The following is an 18120-nucleotide window of genomic DNA, read 5'->3' as shown; positions in this document are numbered from 1 at the left end:
ATGGGCCGACCCATACAGAAGCCTGAACCCGTCTGTGTAGTGGGCTCTTCAGATTTGGCTCATGGGCTCCAAACAATGAGGCCCATAAGTTACAGCCCAAGAGATAGTGTAGGAAGAGCGGAGCTCGAGAGCGGTAGATAAGGTGAAAAAGCAGCAGCAATCGTCGATGTCCATGGCCCTCTCGAGCTCGCTCCGTGCCCTGGCCCTGATCTCCCCGGCCCTGCCCTCCGCTCGCCCGAGCGGGTTCGCTGCCCCGGCGTCCCGCGCGCGGGGTCGGCCGCGGAGAGGGGCGGGGGTCGTTTCGCAGGCGGCGGCGCTGCCGTCGGACGCGCAGTGGCTAGAGCGGCTGCCGGAGAAGAAGAAGCCGCTGTACACGCACAGCCTGCCGTGCATCGAGGCGTGGCTGCGCAGCCTCGGGTTCACGCAGTCCCGCGAGGACCCCGCCGTCTGGGTCGCCGAGAAGCCGCTCTGGCACGCGCGCCTCAGCCTCGACGTCACCGACCTCCACATCAGGTACAAACCGCACTCTCCCAGTCGCCCCGTATCAATCTGTGCTAACTTGCGGATTCAATTCGTGCTCGTAATTCTTTTATAAAAAAAAGTCATGCTCGTAATTTGACCAACATTTTCCTGCGATTTAGCTTGCCCAATCAGCTTATGTGGGTGCGTGGGATGAACTTGCAGTTTGGATGTTCCACACTTGTTCAGCTAGGGTGTACAGTATTTTGTTCACAATGACTCAACTCGCTTGTTCATCTAGCAATTCTGAAGGGCCTTCGTGTTTCAGTGTCTTGAGCCTTTTTCTGCTACTCCCTGAGTTCCATGAATTAACTGTGTCGTCAAAACACTGTGAAATATGAATCCTTTGCTCGATCACTCAATTGTTCATACAAAATTGTTAACCTTATTGTTAACTAGGTACTTGAAAAGCGGCCCTGGAAGTCTTGAGAAGGATGTGGAGAGAAGGTTCAGCTATGCCCTAAGCAGAGAAGACATCGAGAACGCAATACTTGGAGGGCCTTAATACAATCAAGGAGCTCAAAGTTAGGATTCGTTTAGTCATGTTTGTTCTTGAGGCAAGGTTGACACTGAAGAAGTTGCCCAGCCCATCGATGCACGATCTGCATACTTCTCTTCCATCATTGTAGGATCAAACGTATCATGTATCCAAAAATAATATTAATAATCTCTTGCAACGGCTAGGATGACATTGGAGATGTGGATGCCTCCGGGTGCCATGGATTTGGTTTGTTGGCATCGAAATGAAATCCCTTTGAGCATAAACTAGCTCATACTCCCTCCGTTCCGAAGATACTACATCTAAGTGCATAGCAAAAATTATACACTAAAAGAACCAAAACGACCTGCAATTTGGAACGGAGGGATTATTAGTGTAAAAGAAAAGACTTTACCATATGATATCTTTTATTACATTCTGTGTTGATATGCCTTACCTTCTTGACCTATATGATGGGGTTTAAAAACTTGAATATTTTTTTTCATGCCAATATTACCACATATCCTTGATAAAATTTGAGTGAGTGTCATCGTAGACAGTGTGATGGTCTGAAATCTGAATACATAGTTTTGAGCAAACAACTCGTATAAGCCCATGGTAAATATTCATAATCAGAATACTATGAGGTATCTCTCCAAACAATTCTGCATGTGTTGTATTTTTCTCTGACTAGTATGACTACTCGTAAACAAAATGAATGAGCGTTTCTCTTTTTATGGCTTGAGCTTAACTGTGTAGATTCTAGAAAGAATGGGTATTTTTTTCTTTTTTGGCTTGAGTTTGTTTAAATGATCTTGTATTTCGGCTCTTCTCCCCTAAAAATGTTTTGTATGGAATTGCCCAGAAAAGATTGAAAATAGAGAAACCAACACTACCCATTAGGTTGCACTGATAGGTTGCGAGCAAGTACTAAATAGCGTTTAGCGGTACGGTAGCGAATTAGTGCCGGTGTAGCGGATCGCGGATAGCGGGTGCTATAGCGAAATTCAAAAAATAGTCACAATTTTAAAGCAAATATGAATATTAACATCAAGTTTACTTATAAAATAGTTTTAAGTTAGCCATTACATTTCATGGTAAGAATCACAAATAAATAGGTATAATTAAGATGTATGGATATAAATTAACATTAAATTCCCGTATCAATAAATAAAAATTCATTTTTCATCCAATATCTCTTCATCGTCGTTACCTAAATAACTATTTTAAACATTATTATTACCATTTGATTCATATCCATATGTCACTTGAACTGTAAATGTAGCGAATAGCGGTCTAACATGGGCAATAGCGGACAATAGCGGCCGCTAAGTCCAAACATTTCTATATTGGGTGCGCTAATAGCGGTTGCGAGGGTTGGAGGTGGTGCGAGAAGCGCTGCAATGGTAGACAAGATAGAAGGATCGGAAGTAAGGGAGAGGCAGTAGATGTACATATATAGCATTTTAAAAGCATATATAAAGTATAATCATCAAATAGCACCCTATCATACTCGCAAAAAAAATGTCACCGTATTAGGATATTTATAACCATATGCCTGCCTGTATTGATTTACATTTTCCTTTGTTGAAATTTGAGAGTTTACAATTAATCCACGGTACAGTATACATGAGTAACAATTACCGAACATTTTTATAAATACATTGGAGACACATTATAAATTACGATGGTAAGCAACGGACAGTCATGCGATGATATACTTTCTATTGTTTGAAAACCACAATCATTTGCGGTCAACACTCAACAGCCTTAACCATCTGATTTGGATCCATCGCTGGCTCTCCTTTCTTCATCCTCCGGTAGTCGGTCCAAGTGCGCACTTCGTCTTCCTCGCGACTTCTCACGCTGCTCCCCGGCCTCACCCGCATCATGCCATCTCCGGCGGCTTGCCCATTGTTGGACCTGCTTCCACCGTCGTCACCTCCGCCAGTCAACCCACCGCCGAGCTTGCTTGCGCTTCATTTTCTGGCGATCGGAGCCTATGCGGGGATGAGGGAGGCGTACACGAAGCAGCGAGCCACCTTGGTCCAACGCAACCACCCCACGTGGGATCACCCATCCGCCTCCCAAGTCAGGATAAGCTAGCTAGGTCCCCTGAGCTGGCACCTAGTCAGTGACGTTTCCTTGCTCCCACGGGGCCCACGCCCCGCCGCATCGCCGGCTACGTGGCTCAATCGCCTCCTGACGGCTACGCAGGAACACATGGGCCTTCGACGTGGCATATTTGACGCACATGTTTGCCGTTTCCTCCCCGGCGAAGCCGCGAAGGCCGACCCGTGGGCCCAGATGGCACCGGGTCCCGCAGCGGAAGGAGGTACAGTCTCCGCGCGCGTGAAAAAAGGCGGAGAAGAATCTTTTGCCGTCGTCTCGGAATATTTTGTTCCGGGTTCTCGAGAAAGTATTTTATTCAGGCGGCCGGGCCCACGCGGGATGCGGCCACCACGTCCACATGACTGGGATGCTAAGCTGGCCGCCGGGGCACGCCGGGCGGCGACGCGTAGGCCGGCGGAGTGGTCGACACGTGAGCGGGCGGTACACCGATGGTGGGGTGACGAGGAATAAACAAATGTACACCGCTGTGGGCCCCCTTTTGTTCTATTTTGCGTTAATTTAAGCATCGTTTGTCTTCCGAATATTGCTAATCATTTCTTGGTATGCTATGTGTTACCTTAGGAGAAACAGGGAAAAAAGTTAAACATGTACATATATGAAATGTAGTCTTTCTTAGAAATTATGAATGTCTATACTATGAAGATGATTTTTACACCCCAACTATATGCATAATAAATATTTTTCGTTTCAAAAAATAATAAATTTTTTTCACTCAATCAATGAGTTATTTATATCTGTATTCTTATCCCAAAGAAATACTTAGAGAAGTATTTGCCCTACATTCACATTTGGCTCTGTCAAGTGTCAAGGAACCTTAGCTGTTGCTGTCCAGGAACCAGGTGGGCCCGTGCAAATCTGTGGGATGCAATCCAAGGTGCTTGTAGCAGGTAGCCCAGCCAGACACGCTCCAGTGGCCCAGTCCTTATCATAGACACGTGTCTCGTGACGTGGCTCCAGCCTTTGGCGCCCCTCCCCTCCTCCCCCTTCCTCGCCTTTCCCACTCGGCCCCGCTCCCCTGCCTCGTCGCCTCTCCCTGACTCCCTCGCCCACCGCCTCCCCCTTCCCGGTCTCCGCCTCTCACCTTCTCGCTACACAAACACACCTCCTGATTGGATCAATTCGGCTTTCCGTCTCCGGCTGATCCACGGAGCCGCGCTGCCGAGCGGAATCGTCACCTGATTTGGCGAGGTGAGAAGGTTCCCGTTACAATTCGTGCGCAATGCTCGTTGATTTCTCTTGCTTCCCCTGCGTAGATTCATGCTTGGGTTATCTCATCGCAGTATTGAGCTGCATCTTTTTATTTGGCTTAGTCTCATCGAAATATCGAGTTGCATCTAGTTATTTGGCTTAGTCTCGTACTCTCATCGTTAATACGGGAGTGGTTGTGCGGGGATTATTATTAGGGGGGCAATTCGAGTTCTACACATGTTCGTCAGGGAGAACCTGAGAATTGGGTGCATGATGCATTGATGCGTCACGGCGAAAGCAAACCTAGTAGTTCATCGGAAGCCGTTTATATCTCCTTGCGTCCGAGTCCAACTCTGTGTTTTGTCTGTCCTGTTCGTTGGAAATCGAGGACAGTTGTAATCTCATAGAAAGTTTATTTTTTTTAAAACCTTTTGGGTGCAGCCTCGTAGAGTTGGTCAGAAAAATAGGTGTATCCCAGCTGCAGTTGTTAAATCTCTCAGTTGCATGTGTTTCAAACTGGTGATGTAGATTTAATCTTACTTTTCGTATGCATCCTTAGCATATTTCCCGGGCACTCTAGTGCTTTTTTCACCGTTTTTTTTTTAAAAACAACACTAGTGCTTTTGTCCTGTGAACTATCTGGTGTAACTTAAGGAGAAAGATATCAATTTTAATAATTATGCGTGAAATTTTGAAACCAAAATTCTAAATTTTTTAGTGACTACTATTACCTTTTGTATGAAAATAAGCAGGTTGTAGAAAAGGCTTTCTGTTGAACATGAAAATAGGGTTTCACAGCATACATCAATGGCTTTCAGTGGGAGAAAAAAGAGATTTACTACTTTTTACGCTCATCTAATATTATTTTGGCTGGCTAAATTGCATGTTATTGTATTGTTGAAAAAAAATAATAAATTCTATGTTGTGATAATCTGATGTTCTACATGACAGACTAGCAGATATTTGTAAAGTAATGGCTCATGATGAAGCTGTGGCTACCCAGAAGACTGGAAACACAGCATCGTCTCCAAAGGTAGCGATTTCTGATATAGTAGCAGTATTTTGTTTTCCCAAAATACGATTCAGTACTAGTGACTAATTATCCCAGCTGAAACTTGATTTCTGTTGAATCTCGAAGTTAACTCATGTATCCAATTAGAAGTTTCCTAAAATGAAACAAGGACGTACTTGAACTCATATGGAGTTCAGTGTCCAGTGTCCTTAGTCTGTCAACGGAACATATACAGTGAATACTTTCCTGCTCATTCTCATGTTTGTTGCTGGTTTGAGCCCTTACATGGTATGATGATATAATGTATTTTCTGACTGAGATTTTATTGATTGCAAGTGTAGACCTTACCATTAATGCCTCATCGGTTATATTTATTTGCAGGATCAACCAGCTCCTTCTCCATATCCTGATTGGTCAACCATGCAGGTAGAGTTTTGGTGTTTTGCCACTCTCCCCTTTCATAGGAACATGGTGTTCTAAGCAACGTGCATTCATTTTTACAGGCATACTATGGCCACGGTGTCTTGCCACCAACATATTTTGCTCCAGCAATAGCTCCAGGTCATCCACCGCCATATATGTGGGGTCCTCAGGTATCTGGGTTCGATCTCCATTTGCATATGATGTTTCATGCACTCTATTAAAATCTAATTCCCTCTCTACCTCTCTGCAGCCTCTAATGCCACACCCTTTTGGGACACCATATGCTGCAATGTACCCACATGGTGCAGCTTACCCACACCCCCTTGTACCCATGGTAAAGATACCAGTGACTATGGATATTTTGTTTAATTAAGCACATGGCATGTATCCATTGACATTTTCTGTGAAAAGAGGGAGATGTTATGGTCAGTTGTATGTTAGTAAAGATGTTGTAGTCTAAATCAAAACAGGGGATACTTTAGACTCGAGGTAAAAAAAAAAGAGATTGGTGCAGGCAGTGCTTCTGGAAAAGCCAAGTATGGCTGATCAAGTGACCAAGCCATACCCAACGTAGGAAAGGGAAAATAAAACTTGATATTAGTCTGGACTACGATGTGTATCATGTTGAATGTTTTATGTATTTGGTAGCTCCTCAGGACAAAGTAATCTGTACTGAGCATCTAGAGCTAATTCAGTTTCTTTATTTCTCATTCCCTTGGAGAGTTTACTAATTTCCTTTAGTTTATGTTGTGCCTCTAAAGTAAAGAGTCAGTACCAAAAAAGAAAACTAAAGAGTTAATTTCCTTTTCAAAGTTTTTCACTCTGTCCAATTTTATCAATTTGGTCTTTTCACGGTACTTTCAAGGTATCAAATCCATTGAGCGTGGAGCAAACCAAGTCTGCAAACAGTAAGGAGAAAAGTTCCAGTAAGAAACTTAAAGAAATTGATCGGACTGCAGTATCTGCTGGCAGCGGTAACAGTAAAAGAACAATGTCATCCAGGTACTGGCATGATCTTTAAATCTTTTTTTGGATTTTTTACTGCCCCCTTCCGGTTACTATTTTGGTAAACTGATGTTATATGCTTGTGATGGTCTACTCAGTGAAGATTACAGTGCAGAGGGCTCCAGCGATGTAAACGATCAGAAGGTATGGCCTTCTTCATGCTCGTATTCATTAGGTTTTGTATTAACTTTTGCATTGAATATGCCTGATATGTTTTGCAATTGTATTATTCTCCATAATTACATGAACTTTTGAATAATTCAGGTGAACAAAACTTCCAGGAAACGGAGCTTAGTTGATGGACCTGGTATTTTCCTTTTCAAACAACTCATTCAATACTCATAGATGTCATGATATCACTATTTCTCCACAATCCCACTTTACAAGACTTGTTAGAGCCAGATGCTGGTAGCTAATTTTAATTATCTCATATTGCCCACATTGGTCAATTTGTACTCTTCTATGACGCCTTCTTTGGTGGACTTGCTTGCATGATTTCTTTTAGTTGCTTCATACGATATTAACTGTGATCAAGTCCTGTGCTAAGGACAAGAGTTGGCAAGAAAATGTTTAACTAAAATATATTTGTAGGTGCTGAAACATCTGAAGCCGCAAAGCTGGCAAATACAGCCATCCTGCCACATCACTGCTTTCCAGCTCCAGTAATTAAGCCCAGCGCTACAAATGTTGCTAACTCAAGGGCAATGGGTGCAACGATATCTCCATCTCCTGGTGTGATTGTTCCGCCTCATACTGGAGGACCAACTGACTTATCAATCAAGGTATATCCCATCTGCTCTTGTATAAAACTGCTGGCAAATTGACTTTATCAGAAATATTTTTTTCGTGAAACTTGAATTGTGCCATGTTATTACTATCTTAGAGAGATTTTTGTAATCCCCGAATGATATATGTTAGAACCTTTTGTGTTGACGTGCTCATTATTTCATTATTTGTGATTTGCCCATGGCAGGATGAGAGGGAACTGAAGCGAGAAAAGAGGAAGCAATCAAATAGAGAATCTGCTAGACGATCAAGACTGAGAAAACAGGTGTGCTGTTTTCACCATCTGATGCATTGTTGTTCACATAATATTTACCTGCGACACAACTGCAATACATGTAGTGATAATGAAGCAATATCCTTACATATAGAAGTGAAACCTGATTTGGATTATTGCCCTTTCGATATACTTATATAACTGTGTGATATTTGTGCTCTTTTGGTGTAGGCTGAGACAGAGGAGCTGGCTACGCAAGTGGAGTCTCTTACAGCAGAAAACACATCCCTTAGATCTGAAATCGGCAGGCTAACAGAGAGTTCGGACAAACTAAGATTCGAGAATTCCGCTCTGATGGTAATGAACCTTTTCCGGTGATTCCGTAGCTATACATACACACCGACGTTCTATACTCCGTTTCAGTCGCAGCATTTCAACCTTTCTCTGATGGAACTGCACACCATTTTCTCAGGTGAAGCTGAAGGACACTGCAGCGCCGACCCCTGCAGAACCATCTCCGAACAAAGCAGCCACATCCTCGTCCTCTCCCGGCGCCGCCGCCGCGGAGAATTTCCTGTCGATGATTGACAGCACGAACGCGCCGGGCGTCAGCCGGCACACGGAGCACGGCGAGCCCAAGCTCCGGCAGCTCCTCGACTCCAATCCGTCGACAGATGTTGCCGCCGTAAGCTAACGCTGATCTACGGTATCTCTTTCCCCTGGCACGGAGAGGCCGGCTAATACAACACATGCATGTGGCCTGGGGATGTCGGCATGTCGCCAGCTCATGCTGCTCACCATAACATCATCAGCGTTACAGTGTACTAGGAGGCATTGATTCCAGTATAGCATTTGAGAACACTGGTAACTTTCCTGCTCCAGTGTAGCCGCTGGCAGGGGTTCTTGATCATGTACCCGTGTGTTAGTTTTGTTGTGAGCTTCTAGCAGTGTTGCGCTGCATGCCAACCTGAAAAACTTCGAGACCGTCCTTTGGACCATTTCCGGTGCAATAACAAAATACAAATTTGAGCTTGTAACAAGCAAGGATGTCAGTACAGAACTGCAGCGTTTGGTTTGATATCTGTATTTTACCAAAAGAAAAAAAAAGTATCTTCATTGACCAATTTTGGTTCAAACGGATGGAACTCTAGCAGTGACAAAGTCCGGCTCACATCTGCGCCACTTTGACCATTGTCAGCAGCCCTCTCTTTTCCAAGTCCAAGGCAGACGCCTTCCTTTTTTTTTTTTGAAACTCAGACGCCTTCCTTTTAGGCATGGATCTCTCGCTGAGTCACAAGCAAAGGTGCCACACACAACTTGCAGGGCACCAACAGGCTTCATTGCATGAATTTCTCCCCGCAAAAGAAATCCTCCACCGGAGACACATTGAACCAACATGTTTCTGTGAAGTGTGTGGCAACGATGTGGAATCAATTAGGCACATTTTAATGGAGTGCACGGTAGCAAAAAGTTTCTGGAGAGAAGTCAAGATTCTCAATGGAACAAAACTGCCGTCAATGCACCCAGCTACTTGGGAGCGTGACTTGCTTTCGTCTGAGGTTTGTAATGAAAGAGAAAGAAGTATCATTATTATAGGAATGTATGCTCTGTGGACACAGCGGAACCAAAGAAGACATGATGATTCAAGCAAACCCATTAACATCTTGGTTCGATGGTGTGTGGATACGGCCTTTGATCTATGGAACATACAGGCTACTGTAAGACAAGTGGAGGTGCGTCAGCAGGTGACTCGGTGGAAGCCACCGCCTACGGGCTGGACCAAATGCAACACCGATGGAGCTTTTAACCCTGACAGAGGCGAAGGAGCAACTGGGGTAGTCCTCCGAGATGCGTCTGGCCAGTTTGTGGGCGCCAAAGCGGTATGGTATCCTCACGGTTTTGATGCTTTGACTCTGGAGGCATTGGCGTGTCGAGACGGTGTCCTGCTCGCCCGGGACAAAGGGGTCACCAACCTCATTGTGGAAACTGACTGTCAAGAACTAGTGAAGCTCTGGCAAATGTCTACAGATCAGCGCTCGGTCATCGCTCCGATCATCAGGGAAACTCGCTTGATTAGCTCTTGTTTTGAGAATTTTGATGTAACTTTTGTAAGCCGATCTTGTAATCGAGTAGCTCATCAGTTAGCAAAGGAAGTCTCAGGTGACATTAGGTTGGGAATGTGGCATTTAGCCCCATCCTGTGTAGCACACCTGCTGATCTCAGACTGTAACCCTGATTGATCTATGAATGAAACCCATGTCACAAAAAAAAAAAAAAAGATCCATCCTTTTTTTATATTTATTGCAGAAAGTTTCGCATCACACCAACTGCAGGCTACAAATCTTCGATTTTTTTTTTCTTTTGAAGCGTCCAAGCCCTTTTACGCGATGCGGATGCGCACGCGCGTGACACGCGCATTACAGCAACTTTAAGAGTTCTAAAAAATTCTTCTCCAAAATGAGATATTGAGGGTTATGCTAAAAAAATTTTCCCTAAAAAACATATCAAACCACAGCAGAATGCTAAAAACTACTCCCCAATATTTGCCACGTCATCATAATTGGACCTACCTTCTGAACAGACACCCTCTACCTCCAGAACAAGAGCTTCATCGCAGTCGCTGCCACCGCGCCATCCGTCTCTAGCACCGCCGCTCAGTCTCCCACATCCTCTTTCTCCTCCTCTATCGCCGCCGCACCAGGCCCCTCCTCATCCTCCTCGTCCTCTCCCCCCACATTCAGCAACACCCCCATCTCCACCTCCACCGCGGCGTCCCCCTCCCACGTCGGCACCAAGCTCACCTCCCCCCTACCACCTCCCCGCCCCCACCTACCCCTGCACCCATCACCTCCTCCCAGCCACCGGCATTTCCCCCTCCCCCGTCCACCGCGCTAGCGCCTGCGACCATCGCCCGCACCATCACCCCTCCCGCCACGTTCTCCCCGCCAGTGCCCGCGCCGATGACGCTGCCTCCTCCCCTAGCGTTTGCACCCGCGCCGTCGACCTCGTCCCCTCCCACCCCTGCGCCCATCGTCCTCCCCGCCGCCCCCGTCCCCGCACCCGCCGCCCCCACCCCGGCCCCATCACTCCTTCGAGCAGAGCTCGCCGCTGGCCAAATCCGCTGTATCCCGACCGCCTCTGTTCGACTCCTCGCACCAGCAGCTTCCCCTCACCATCTCACATCCATTTTACCCATTACCAGCCTCTCTCGTCCACTGTCTAGGGTCTTCCCTCCCTACCTGGCTGGTCGGCGTGGGGCGACCGGCGTGGGCGCGCGCGGCAAAAAAAAACGAGCGTGGAAGCATTTGGCGCGCGCGGGAACGGAGCTGGGGGGATTGGGGAAGACCGCGCGTCGTGAAAATATAGGAGTGAGGGGATATTTTTTCGCGTCGCCAATCTTTTGAGGGAGTTTTGGGTGGACTGTTGGAGTTCATTTTTTCTCTTTTTTCCCCTAAAGAAGGTAAGATTAGCAGTCTTTTGAAGTTGCTCTTATCCATGCAAGTAGTGACGTATTTTGGCGCCATGTTAGTGCTTGCTTACTCGCGGTTAAGTGGGAGATTAGGTTAAAAAGGAAGAGGGATCCACGAGAACGTTCTTGCAGGCTTTCACATTTTGCCTTTGCTCGAAACAAAAGGTGAGAGAAGAAGAAGCAGAAGGAGGCGAGTTAAAAAGGCAGCGGCGTCGTACTAATTGAGAACACATGACCTTTTCAGAGTCCTAGATTGCGATGTCATCGTTAAACAAATATCTAAGGGGGTTTTTGGTTCCCTTTGCTTATTTTTAGCACGTGTCACATCGAATATTTAGATACTAATTAAGACTATTAAACGTAGACTAATTAGGCTTAATACATTGGTCTGCTGTTTAGTCTCCATCTGTGTAATGGGTTTTATAAATAGTCTACATTTAATACTTCTAATTAGTATCTAAACATTCGATGGGATATGTGTTAAAAATAAGGCCAAACGCCCCCTAAACGCATCAGCTGAATGCCTAAACCTATGGATACACGTGACTCCAGCACGCTGAGTAGGCGGCCACCTCTTTACACGGCGGACGAGGCTGATCCGTTCCTTGCACGGATTCCGCAGGCAGGCTGATCGCACATGCTAGTCCGGAGTCCGGACCCAACAACCGAAGGCGACTTTTCAGGGGCGAACTCTTTTTCCCGAACTCTTCCGAGCCCTGACTCATCGATGACACTCTTTTGGTAAGATTCTCCGTTGCCGTAGAAGAAAGCGCACACCACCTGTTTTGAACAAAGGTAATGGCCTAATCCCTTAAGAAAAGGGTAATGGCCTGATGGGGCCCTAATCCCCTAGCTACAGCCTAGAGTAAGCAGGGTTTACCCACATGAACGCACAGCTTGATTCCACCTGCATGGGGGCTCTAGGTATAGACATAGACGTCTCTGGGTTCTGCTGTGCGAGTCTCTCTTTCCCTGCACTGTTCGGTGACTGTGAGTGTCAGTGTTTGCATCCGAACAAAATAGCCCATCACCACGAAGATATAAAAGCAGGCATCTATCTATTATGTATCATCACGATTGAAGTGCCAAAATGCTTGGAAGCCAGAGACTCGACCGTTGTCATGTGGGTTCCTCTAGAGGGAATCTGTGAACCGACAAAGCGTAATCACGATTATGGGAAGGGAAAACGGAACCCGTAGCAAAGACCCTGAAAGAGAACCCGTAGAGGAGGTATCTGCAAGCCCAAACGGCCAAACCCAAAACTCCAGTCAGAAGTACTACCCATGCAAATGGTTGACACTTTGATGTCAACAGGTGAATTAGGAAAGCTATAGTACAGGCACAGTTAGACCAAAATGCTAACCAAATTGAAGTTACCGTAAACTATCTACTAATTAGAGTCCGATCAGATGTATTATTATCTCATTGTGATTATGGAAGGGAGAATCGATCATCAGCAAAGTATACAAGGGAGCAAATAACTTTTTCTACTTGCCACTAAAAGTATGGCTGCCTGTTAATATGGTAGGTAATTAGTGAACGAAATTTACCTTTCTGAAATAGCTGATGTGTAATGTGTTGACCACTCGACCTTGCCTTTTTTAAGGTGCTCATCATATCCGCTGCTATGATTAAACTCAGCAAGGACGAGCATGCACCTTGGCGTTTCCTTTTTAGGTAAAAAAAATTGCCTCAAAATCCGTGCAAAAGTAACCATTACCGGCCGGTCGCTTGGATCTCAAGTCTAGAGAACGCCGAGGATTTCCCAGACTTTTCCACCCCGCGAACGGCAAACCTGAGCTCGAAATCCTCCTGTTCCCGTAAAGCGGCGAGCAGCCGGGGGCACGTGTCCGTGGCGGGCGGCCGCGCCCGCGCTCTTGGACTCTACCGGGTCCCCCGGGCTCTCGGGCCCGTTCCTGCGGCTGCTCTCGCACGCGCCACCACCGTCTCGCTCCCTCGCCTTGGATCCTTGCGCACGCACGACGGCACGAGCACAGAGCACTCCCATTCTCCCTCCCTCAGTCCCTCTCTCCTCCACCGCCTCCTCCTCCCATGGTGACATCGTGACCGTGCCAGCAGCCTGCCAGGTGGTCGCGCGCGCGCGCACGCTCTCCCTCCGCTGCGCTTCTGACCCCTGTCGCCACGCCGCGCCGCGCCGCGCGCAGCAGCTGCCGTGCCGTGGCGTGCGGGGTTGCCGATCTCTCTCAGACCGGCCTTTGCGGGTGGTTGGGAAAGCGGAGGAGGAGGAAGGCTGCCGCTGCCGCTAGGTGGCCTGGCTCACGGGTTCCAGGCCGCCCCGCGGCGCGTGCGCTTTTTTTTTTCACTCACACGGAAAGTGCCCCCCGTGCCTGTGCCGCCTGCCCGCCGCCCCGCGCGGCCTGGCCGTAACATCCGAACCGCCCCCAATGGCGACACCACGGGCTCCTCACCACCACCACCACCCTGCTCCGCATTAGTTGCAGCAGGCTAGCAGCGGCTGCAGCCCAGCCAGCGCCCGCACTCGCCGATCTCTCCCAGCGCGCGCGCGTGCTGCTCCTCTGCTCTCTTCTTGCGCCGTGCTCTGCTTGCTTTGTTGTCGATGAGCATGGGGCGCTTCGCCAACTCGACGGATCCGAGGTCGGGGCTGGAGGTGGTCAGGGACTGGAACGGGGTCGCCCAGGTCGTGCTCCGCTCGCCAAAGGGAGCCTCCGCGCGGGTAGGATTACCAACCGTGGATTTTGTTTTACTGACCGATCGGCTCGGCATTGCTTGGCTTGGTGTGGTTCTGACGGGGTTTTGCCGCTTGGATTGGTTGGTTTGCATTGCAGGTGAGCCTGCACGGCGGCCAGGTCGTCTCCTGGAGGAACGACCACGGCGAGGAGCTCCTCTTCACCAGCAGCAAGGTGACTTTCTTCTTCATTTCCCCTACTTTCATTTACTGTCCGTGCCCGTGTAATCTGTAATACTTGGAAGTTGCTGATAGTAATCTGGGGGCGCCTAAGTCCTCAGAAATTATAAGACGGTTAATTTCTTGTGGTTAAGCTGGTGAATGCTCTTTGATCACTCTGTTGGAGGTGTATGCGTTTCTGAAATTTACAGTGCGGTCGTAAGGCAAGTGTTCAAATGGGCTGGGAAGAACAACATTGATTTGTATTCAGACACTTGCCGTTCTTTCTGTAGTCCATCCTGATGGCTGGAGAAGGCAAATGGCAAATCAACTTTTGTTGTGTTCCCTGTGAGCTGGGACTAATTTGTGGTCCTAAAGTCTCATGATGATTTCCCTCAGTTTCCTGCGCGGAGCTCCTTTTTCTCATCTTGATGGATAGGACCAGTAGTGGGCCCTGTAGCCTTCTATTTGCTCCAATGGTCTAAGAACTTTCAGGTCTGTTGCTTCTGATGTGCAGGCAATCTTCAAGCCACCAAACGCCATGCGAGGTGGAATTCAGATGTGTTTCCCACAGGTACTGCAGTGTGCCCCATTCTTCTCATGATTTCTGTTGGATTGCCACGTTTCTCCTGTAGTTTAGAATTTATCTGCGATATACAAATTTATATATAAGCTGACTGATTGAGAGGGGAGCTACTTGTCTTCTTCCTGCTGCTTCTGATAACTATAAAACTCCATGCAGTTTGGATACTCTGGGACATTGGAGCGACATGGATTTGCAAGAAACAGGATATGGGCCCTGGATGATGAGCATCCACCAATAAATCATAATGATAACGCCAGCAAAGTTTCTGTTGACCTAATACTAAAGCCATCCGAAGATGACCTCAAGTGCTGGCCACATTGGTATGCATTTGTTTTCGATTATCTGTGTTTGCATTCCTATGACTATGCATTATGTTACAACTAACTGAGGGCTAGATGTCAACTTTCTGTTAAGTATTGCGTCATTGAGGTGCATCATCTAATAACAGAAGCTGGGTAATTCCGATGATATTTTCTGGATTAAAGTTTTGACAACATTACACTGACATATTTTCGAATGATTAGTGGAAAACTAACCAGAATGCATTTTTTATGCCATTTCTTGTAAGGAGTGTCTTGGATATGCATAAGGACTACCCTTCATCTTACAGTATTTATGCTTTTTTTAATCAAAAAGGAAATCTGAACAGGACTATTGTCCTTAGCTGGATGATCCTGGTACTGTGGATCGGTGGCAAACTAATACAATATTTTTTAAAATTGATCAAGATGCCTTCTCATGCTGAATCACAAAATGCAACATTGAGTTTTATGAATATAGTTCTACTGATAATTTTATATCTGTATTCCTTCATATCAATCTCCTCATGCATGTCTATAACTTGGTTGCAGTTTTGAATTCCGCCTGAGGGTCTCTCTTTCAAAGGTTGGGGACCTGTCGTTAATATCGCGCATCAGGAATGTCAATGGCAAGCCATTCAGTTTCTCATTTGCTTACCACACATACCTTTCCGTTTCTGACATCAGGTCAGGCATTGTTTGCCCAGCAAGTATTTTCTATACTTCACTATCTAACTACTCCCTTTAGTGACGTTCCATAGTGACATACTATCTCTTGTTAATTCCAGTGAGGTGAGGATAGAAGGTTTGGAGACCCTTGATTATCTTGACAATCTTAGCCACAAAGAACGGTTTACAGAACAAGGAGACGCCATAACATTTGAGTCAGAGGTGAATTTTTTTCCTGATACTTTAAAAGATGAATTGATGATACACAACTATTTAAATCTCCCATTTCGAAAAAAATACTATTTAAATCTGCTCAAACTAGCGGAAACTTGCGTCTTGCAAGTAAATTGCTGGATAGGGAAGCATAGCTGTAGAAGATTTTGGCCTATAGTTGCCCTTTCTACTGGAATTTTGTAATGTCTTAGGTGCTAAAGATTTCTAGGAGTTAGTGCTCACCCATTGTCTTTGTTCAATTGCTATACAGGTCGATCGAGTCTACGTTAGCTCCCCAAATGTAGTAGCAGTTCTTGACCATGAGAAGAAACAGTCATTTGTCATAAAAAAGGAAGGACTTCCTGACGTTGGTAAGATATGTTGCCCTTTGCCACCTACTAGAAAATCAACCATTAACAGTGTGACTGGTTTCTCATTGTAACAACTGTATCCCTGTCAGTTGTGTGGAATCCGTGGGAAAAGAAATCAAAGACTATGGTGGACTTTGGTGATGAGGAGTACAAGCAGATGCTTTGCGTTGATGCAGCCGCAGTGGAGAGAGCAATCACGCTGAAACCAGGGGAGGAGTGGACGGGGAAACTGGAGCTTTCTGCAGTTTCATCCACCAACTGCAGCGATCATCTTGATCACCCAGTCAGCATCTAGCTTGTAGTGTGGTAGTTCACATTTCACAATGCTATATATTAGCCTCATAAGATAAGTATGAACCCCTTTTGTACATGAATCAGTAGGTTCATCTATGATCAGTCAGCAGCTCGACTTGATTCCAAAATCGGCATTCTGTAATGACCTGGTCTCTGGAATCTCAATAATGATAGCACTGCCTTGCTTCGTGCATAATGCACACAAATGGCAAGATTTGTTCAGGCCTCTGCCTTGTTCTCACAAGATTTCTAGTTATGTACTATCGAATATCCACGTTCCATTTTATGCATTTTCATGGCATGAACACAAGCAACCAATTACTGCATTGTGCATTCTGGTTCATTAAATCCAATGGGGTACAAGAAAGTATTGCAAGCTCATAAACTCATCCCGTGGATCTTCACAAATTCTGCATCATTCCCAATTCTAAAACAGAAGTTGTAAAACAATCCAATAATGCTGAACACTCCACAATGTGAACATATCAGGCTGCACTAAATCAATGTGCATGTACTAGGTTCAGGCACAGTTGCCTGGTAGCCTGGATAAGATGGTGCCCACTGAAAGAGCAAAATATCACAGGATTTATCAAGTAATAGTCAATCCAGTCAGAGTAAAGAAAAGGTAACTTTCATAGCATTTTGAACAGGAAAAACGAGTAGCCATGCCAGTTAATGAAGATACTTCAATTCAGATTAGAGTCTCAAAGCCCCTGCAGAGTAGTACTTCAGTAACGATAAGCGTCCACATGCTAAACTTGAAGTCATCAATCAGAACCAAAGGGGGGGGGGGGGGTGAGGGGGGCGGGGGGGGGGGGGGGGGCTGTAAGGGATACATAATAATAGCTCAAACGCCATGCAAATCTCCTTCACGCAAGGAGGGAATATAAACATTCTATCAGGAATGTGTCAGTAGTCAGCACTCAGTACTGACATTCACATTTTCATACTAACCAATTCATAAACTCAACAGAGAATAGTGCATTACAGAACATGTACACCAAGAAAACCATTCTTTCATGCAAGTTAACATCTCATTGAGGTACTACTCAAAAAATAAAATCGTTATACTGGTGAGTCTAGCAAGCTCAGATACTGATTTCATGCATCAGTCACGCTGTCTACCAATTCGAAAGTGTTGAGCGTTCCACATTCTGAATCTAGCATCCCATGTTGTGAACTCAGCTCTAAATTAAGGCAGAGCGATCATAGAGCCTGGACTGGACCATATGATATCCTCATAAACAGAAAAATACTACGGGAATAATTTTACAAAGTACTAGCACCCCATGAGTCCCCCTTTTGACCAATCATAAGGGACACAAACAGTTTTCAGATACAAATGAAGACAACCTACATTGTGGGGACACAGCTGACACGTATCCATTGTAAAATGAGTAGGATCAAAGAAGTCTGACATGTCATTTTGATACTTGGGAAGACTAGAAAATGAGTTGTCAATCAGCTAACCCTTCTGCTTAAAGCCTCAGAACTAATTTTATTAAATGAGAAACTGGAGAATTAATAATTTTCATAGTAGCACATGCTTATGAATCAGAGTGTTCATCTAGTTCCAAGCTAAGGATACTGAATCA

General features: G+C 45.8%; 3 protein-coding genes across 3 annotated transcripts; all 3 read left to right on the top strand.

Annotated features, from left to right (window-relative positions):
* Positions 1 to 138: 138 nt before the first annotated feature.
* LOC117847141 (uncharacterized) lies at positions 139 to 1284 on the top strand. Its single transcript, XM_034728302.2, has 2 exons — positions 139 to 513; positions 919 to 1284. The coding sequence occupies exons 1-2, from the start codon at positions 167 to 169 to the stop codon at positions 1022 to 1024; spliced, it is 453 nt and encodes a 150-aa protein (XP_034584193.1). The 5' UTR covers positions 139 to 166; the 3' UTR covers positions 1025 to 1284.
* Positions 1285 to 4109: 2825 nt separating this feature from the next.
* Positions 4110 to 8798, top strand: LOC117850580 (common plant regulatory factor 1). The gene is made up of 12 exons (XM_034732438.2): positions 4110 to 4318; positions 5270 to 5351; positions 5712 to 5756; positions 5834 to 5923; positions 6004 to 6087; positions 6619 to 6755; positions 6857 to 6902; positions 7023 to 7065; positions 7350 to 7540; positions 7732 to 7809; positions 7990 to 8115; positions 8231 to 8798. Exons 2-12 carry the CDS (start codon positions 5292 to 5294, stop codon positions 8450 to 8452), a joined length of 1122 nt encoding a protein of 373 aa, XP_034588329.1. The 5' UTR covers positions 4110 to 4318; positions 5270 to 5291; the 3' UTR covers positions 8453 to 8798.
* A 4389-nt stretch (positions 8799 to 13187) lies between these two features.
* Positions 13188 to 16747, top strand: LOC117847325 (putative glucose-6-phosphate 1-epimerase). The gene is made up of 8 exons (XM_034728515.2): positions 13188 to 13922; positions 14035 to 14109; positions 14611 to 14667; positions 14836 to 14999; positions 15531 to 15665; positions 15767 to 15869; positions 16132 to 16231; positions 16321 to 16747. Exons 1-8 carry the CDS (start codon positions 13806 to 13808, stop codon positions 16524 to 16526), a joined length of 957 nt encoding a protein of 318 aa, XP_034584406.1. The 5' UTR covers positions 13188 to 13805; the 3' UTR covers positions 16527 to 16747.
* The last annotated feature ends 1373 nt before the right edge of the window (positions 16748 to 18120 follow it).

This window comes from Setaria viridis, chromosome 3 (assembly GCF_005286985.2).
Source record: "Setaria viridis chromosome 3, Setaria_viridis_v4.0, whole genome shotgun sequence".
Classification (NCBI taxonomy): domain Eukaryota; kingdom Viridiplantae; phylum Streptophyta; class Magnoliopsida; order Poales; family Poaceae; genus Setaria; species Setaria viridis.
This window is presented reverse-complemented; position numbering and strand designations above follow the sequence as displayed.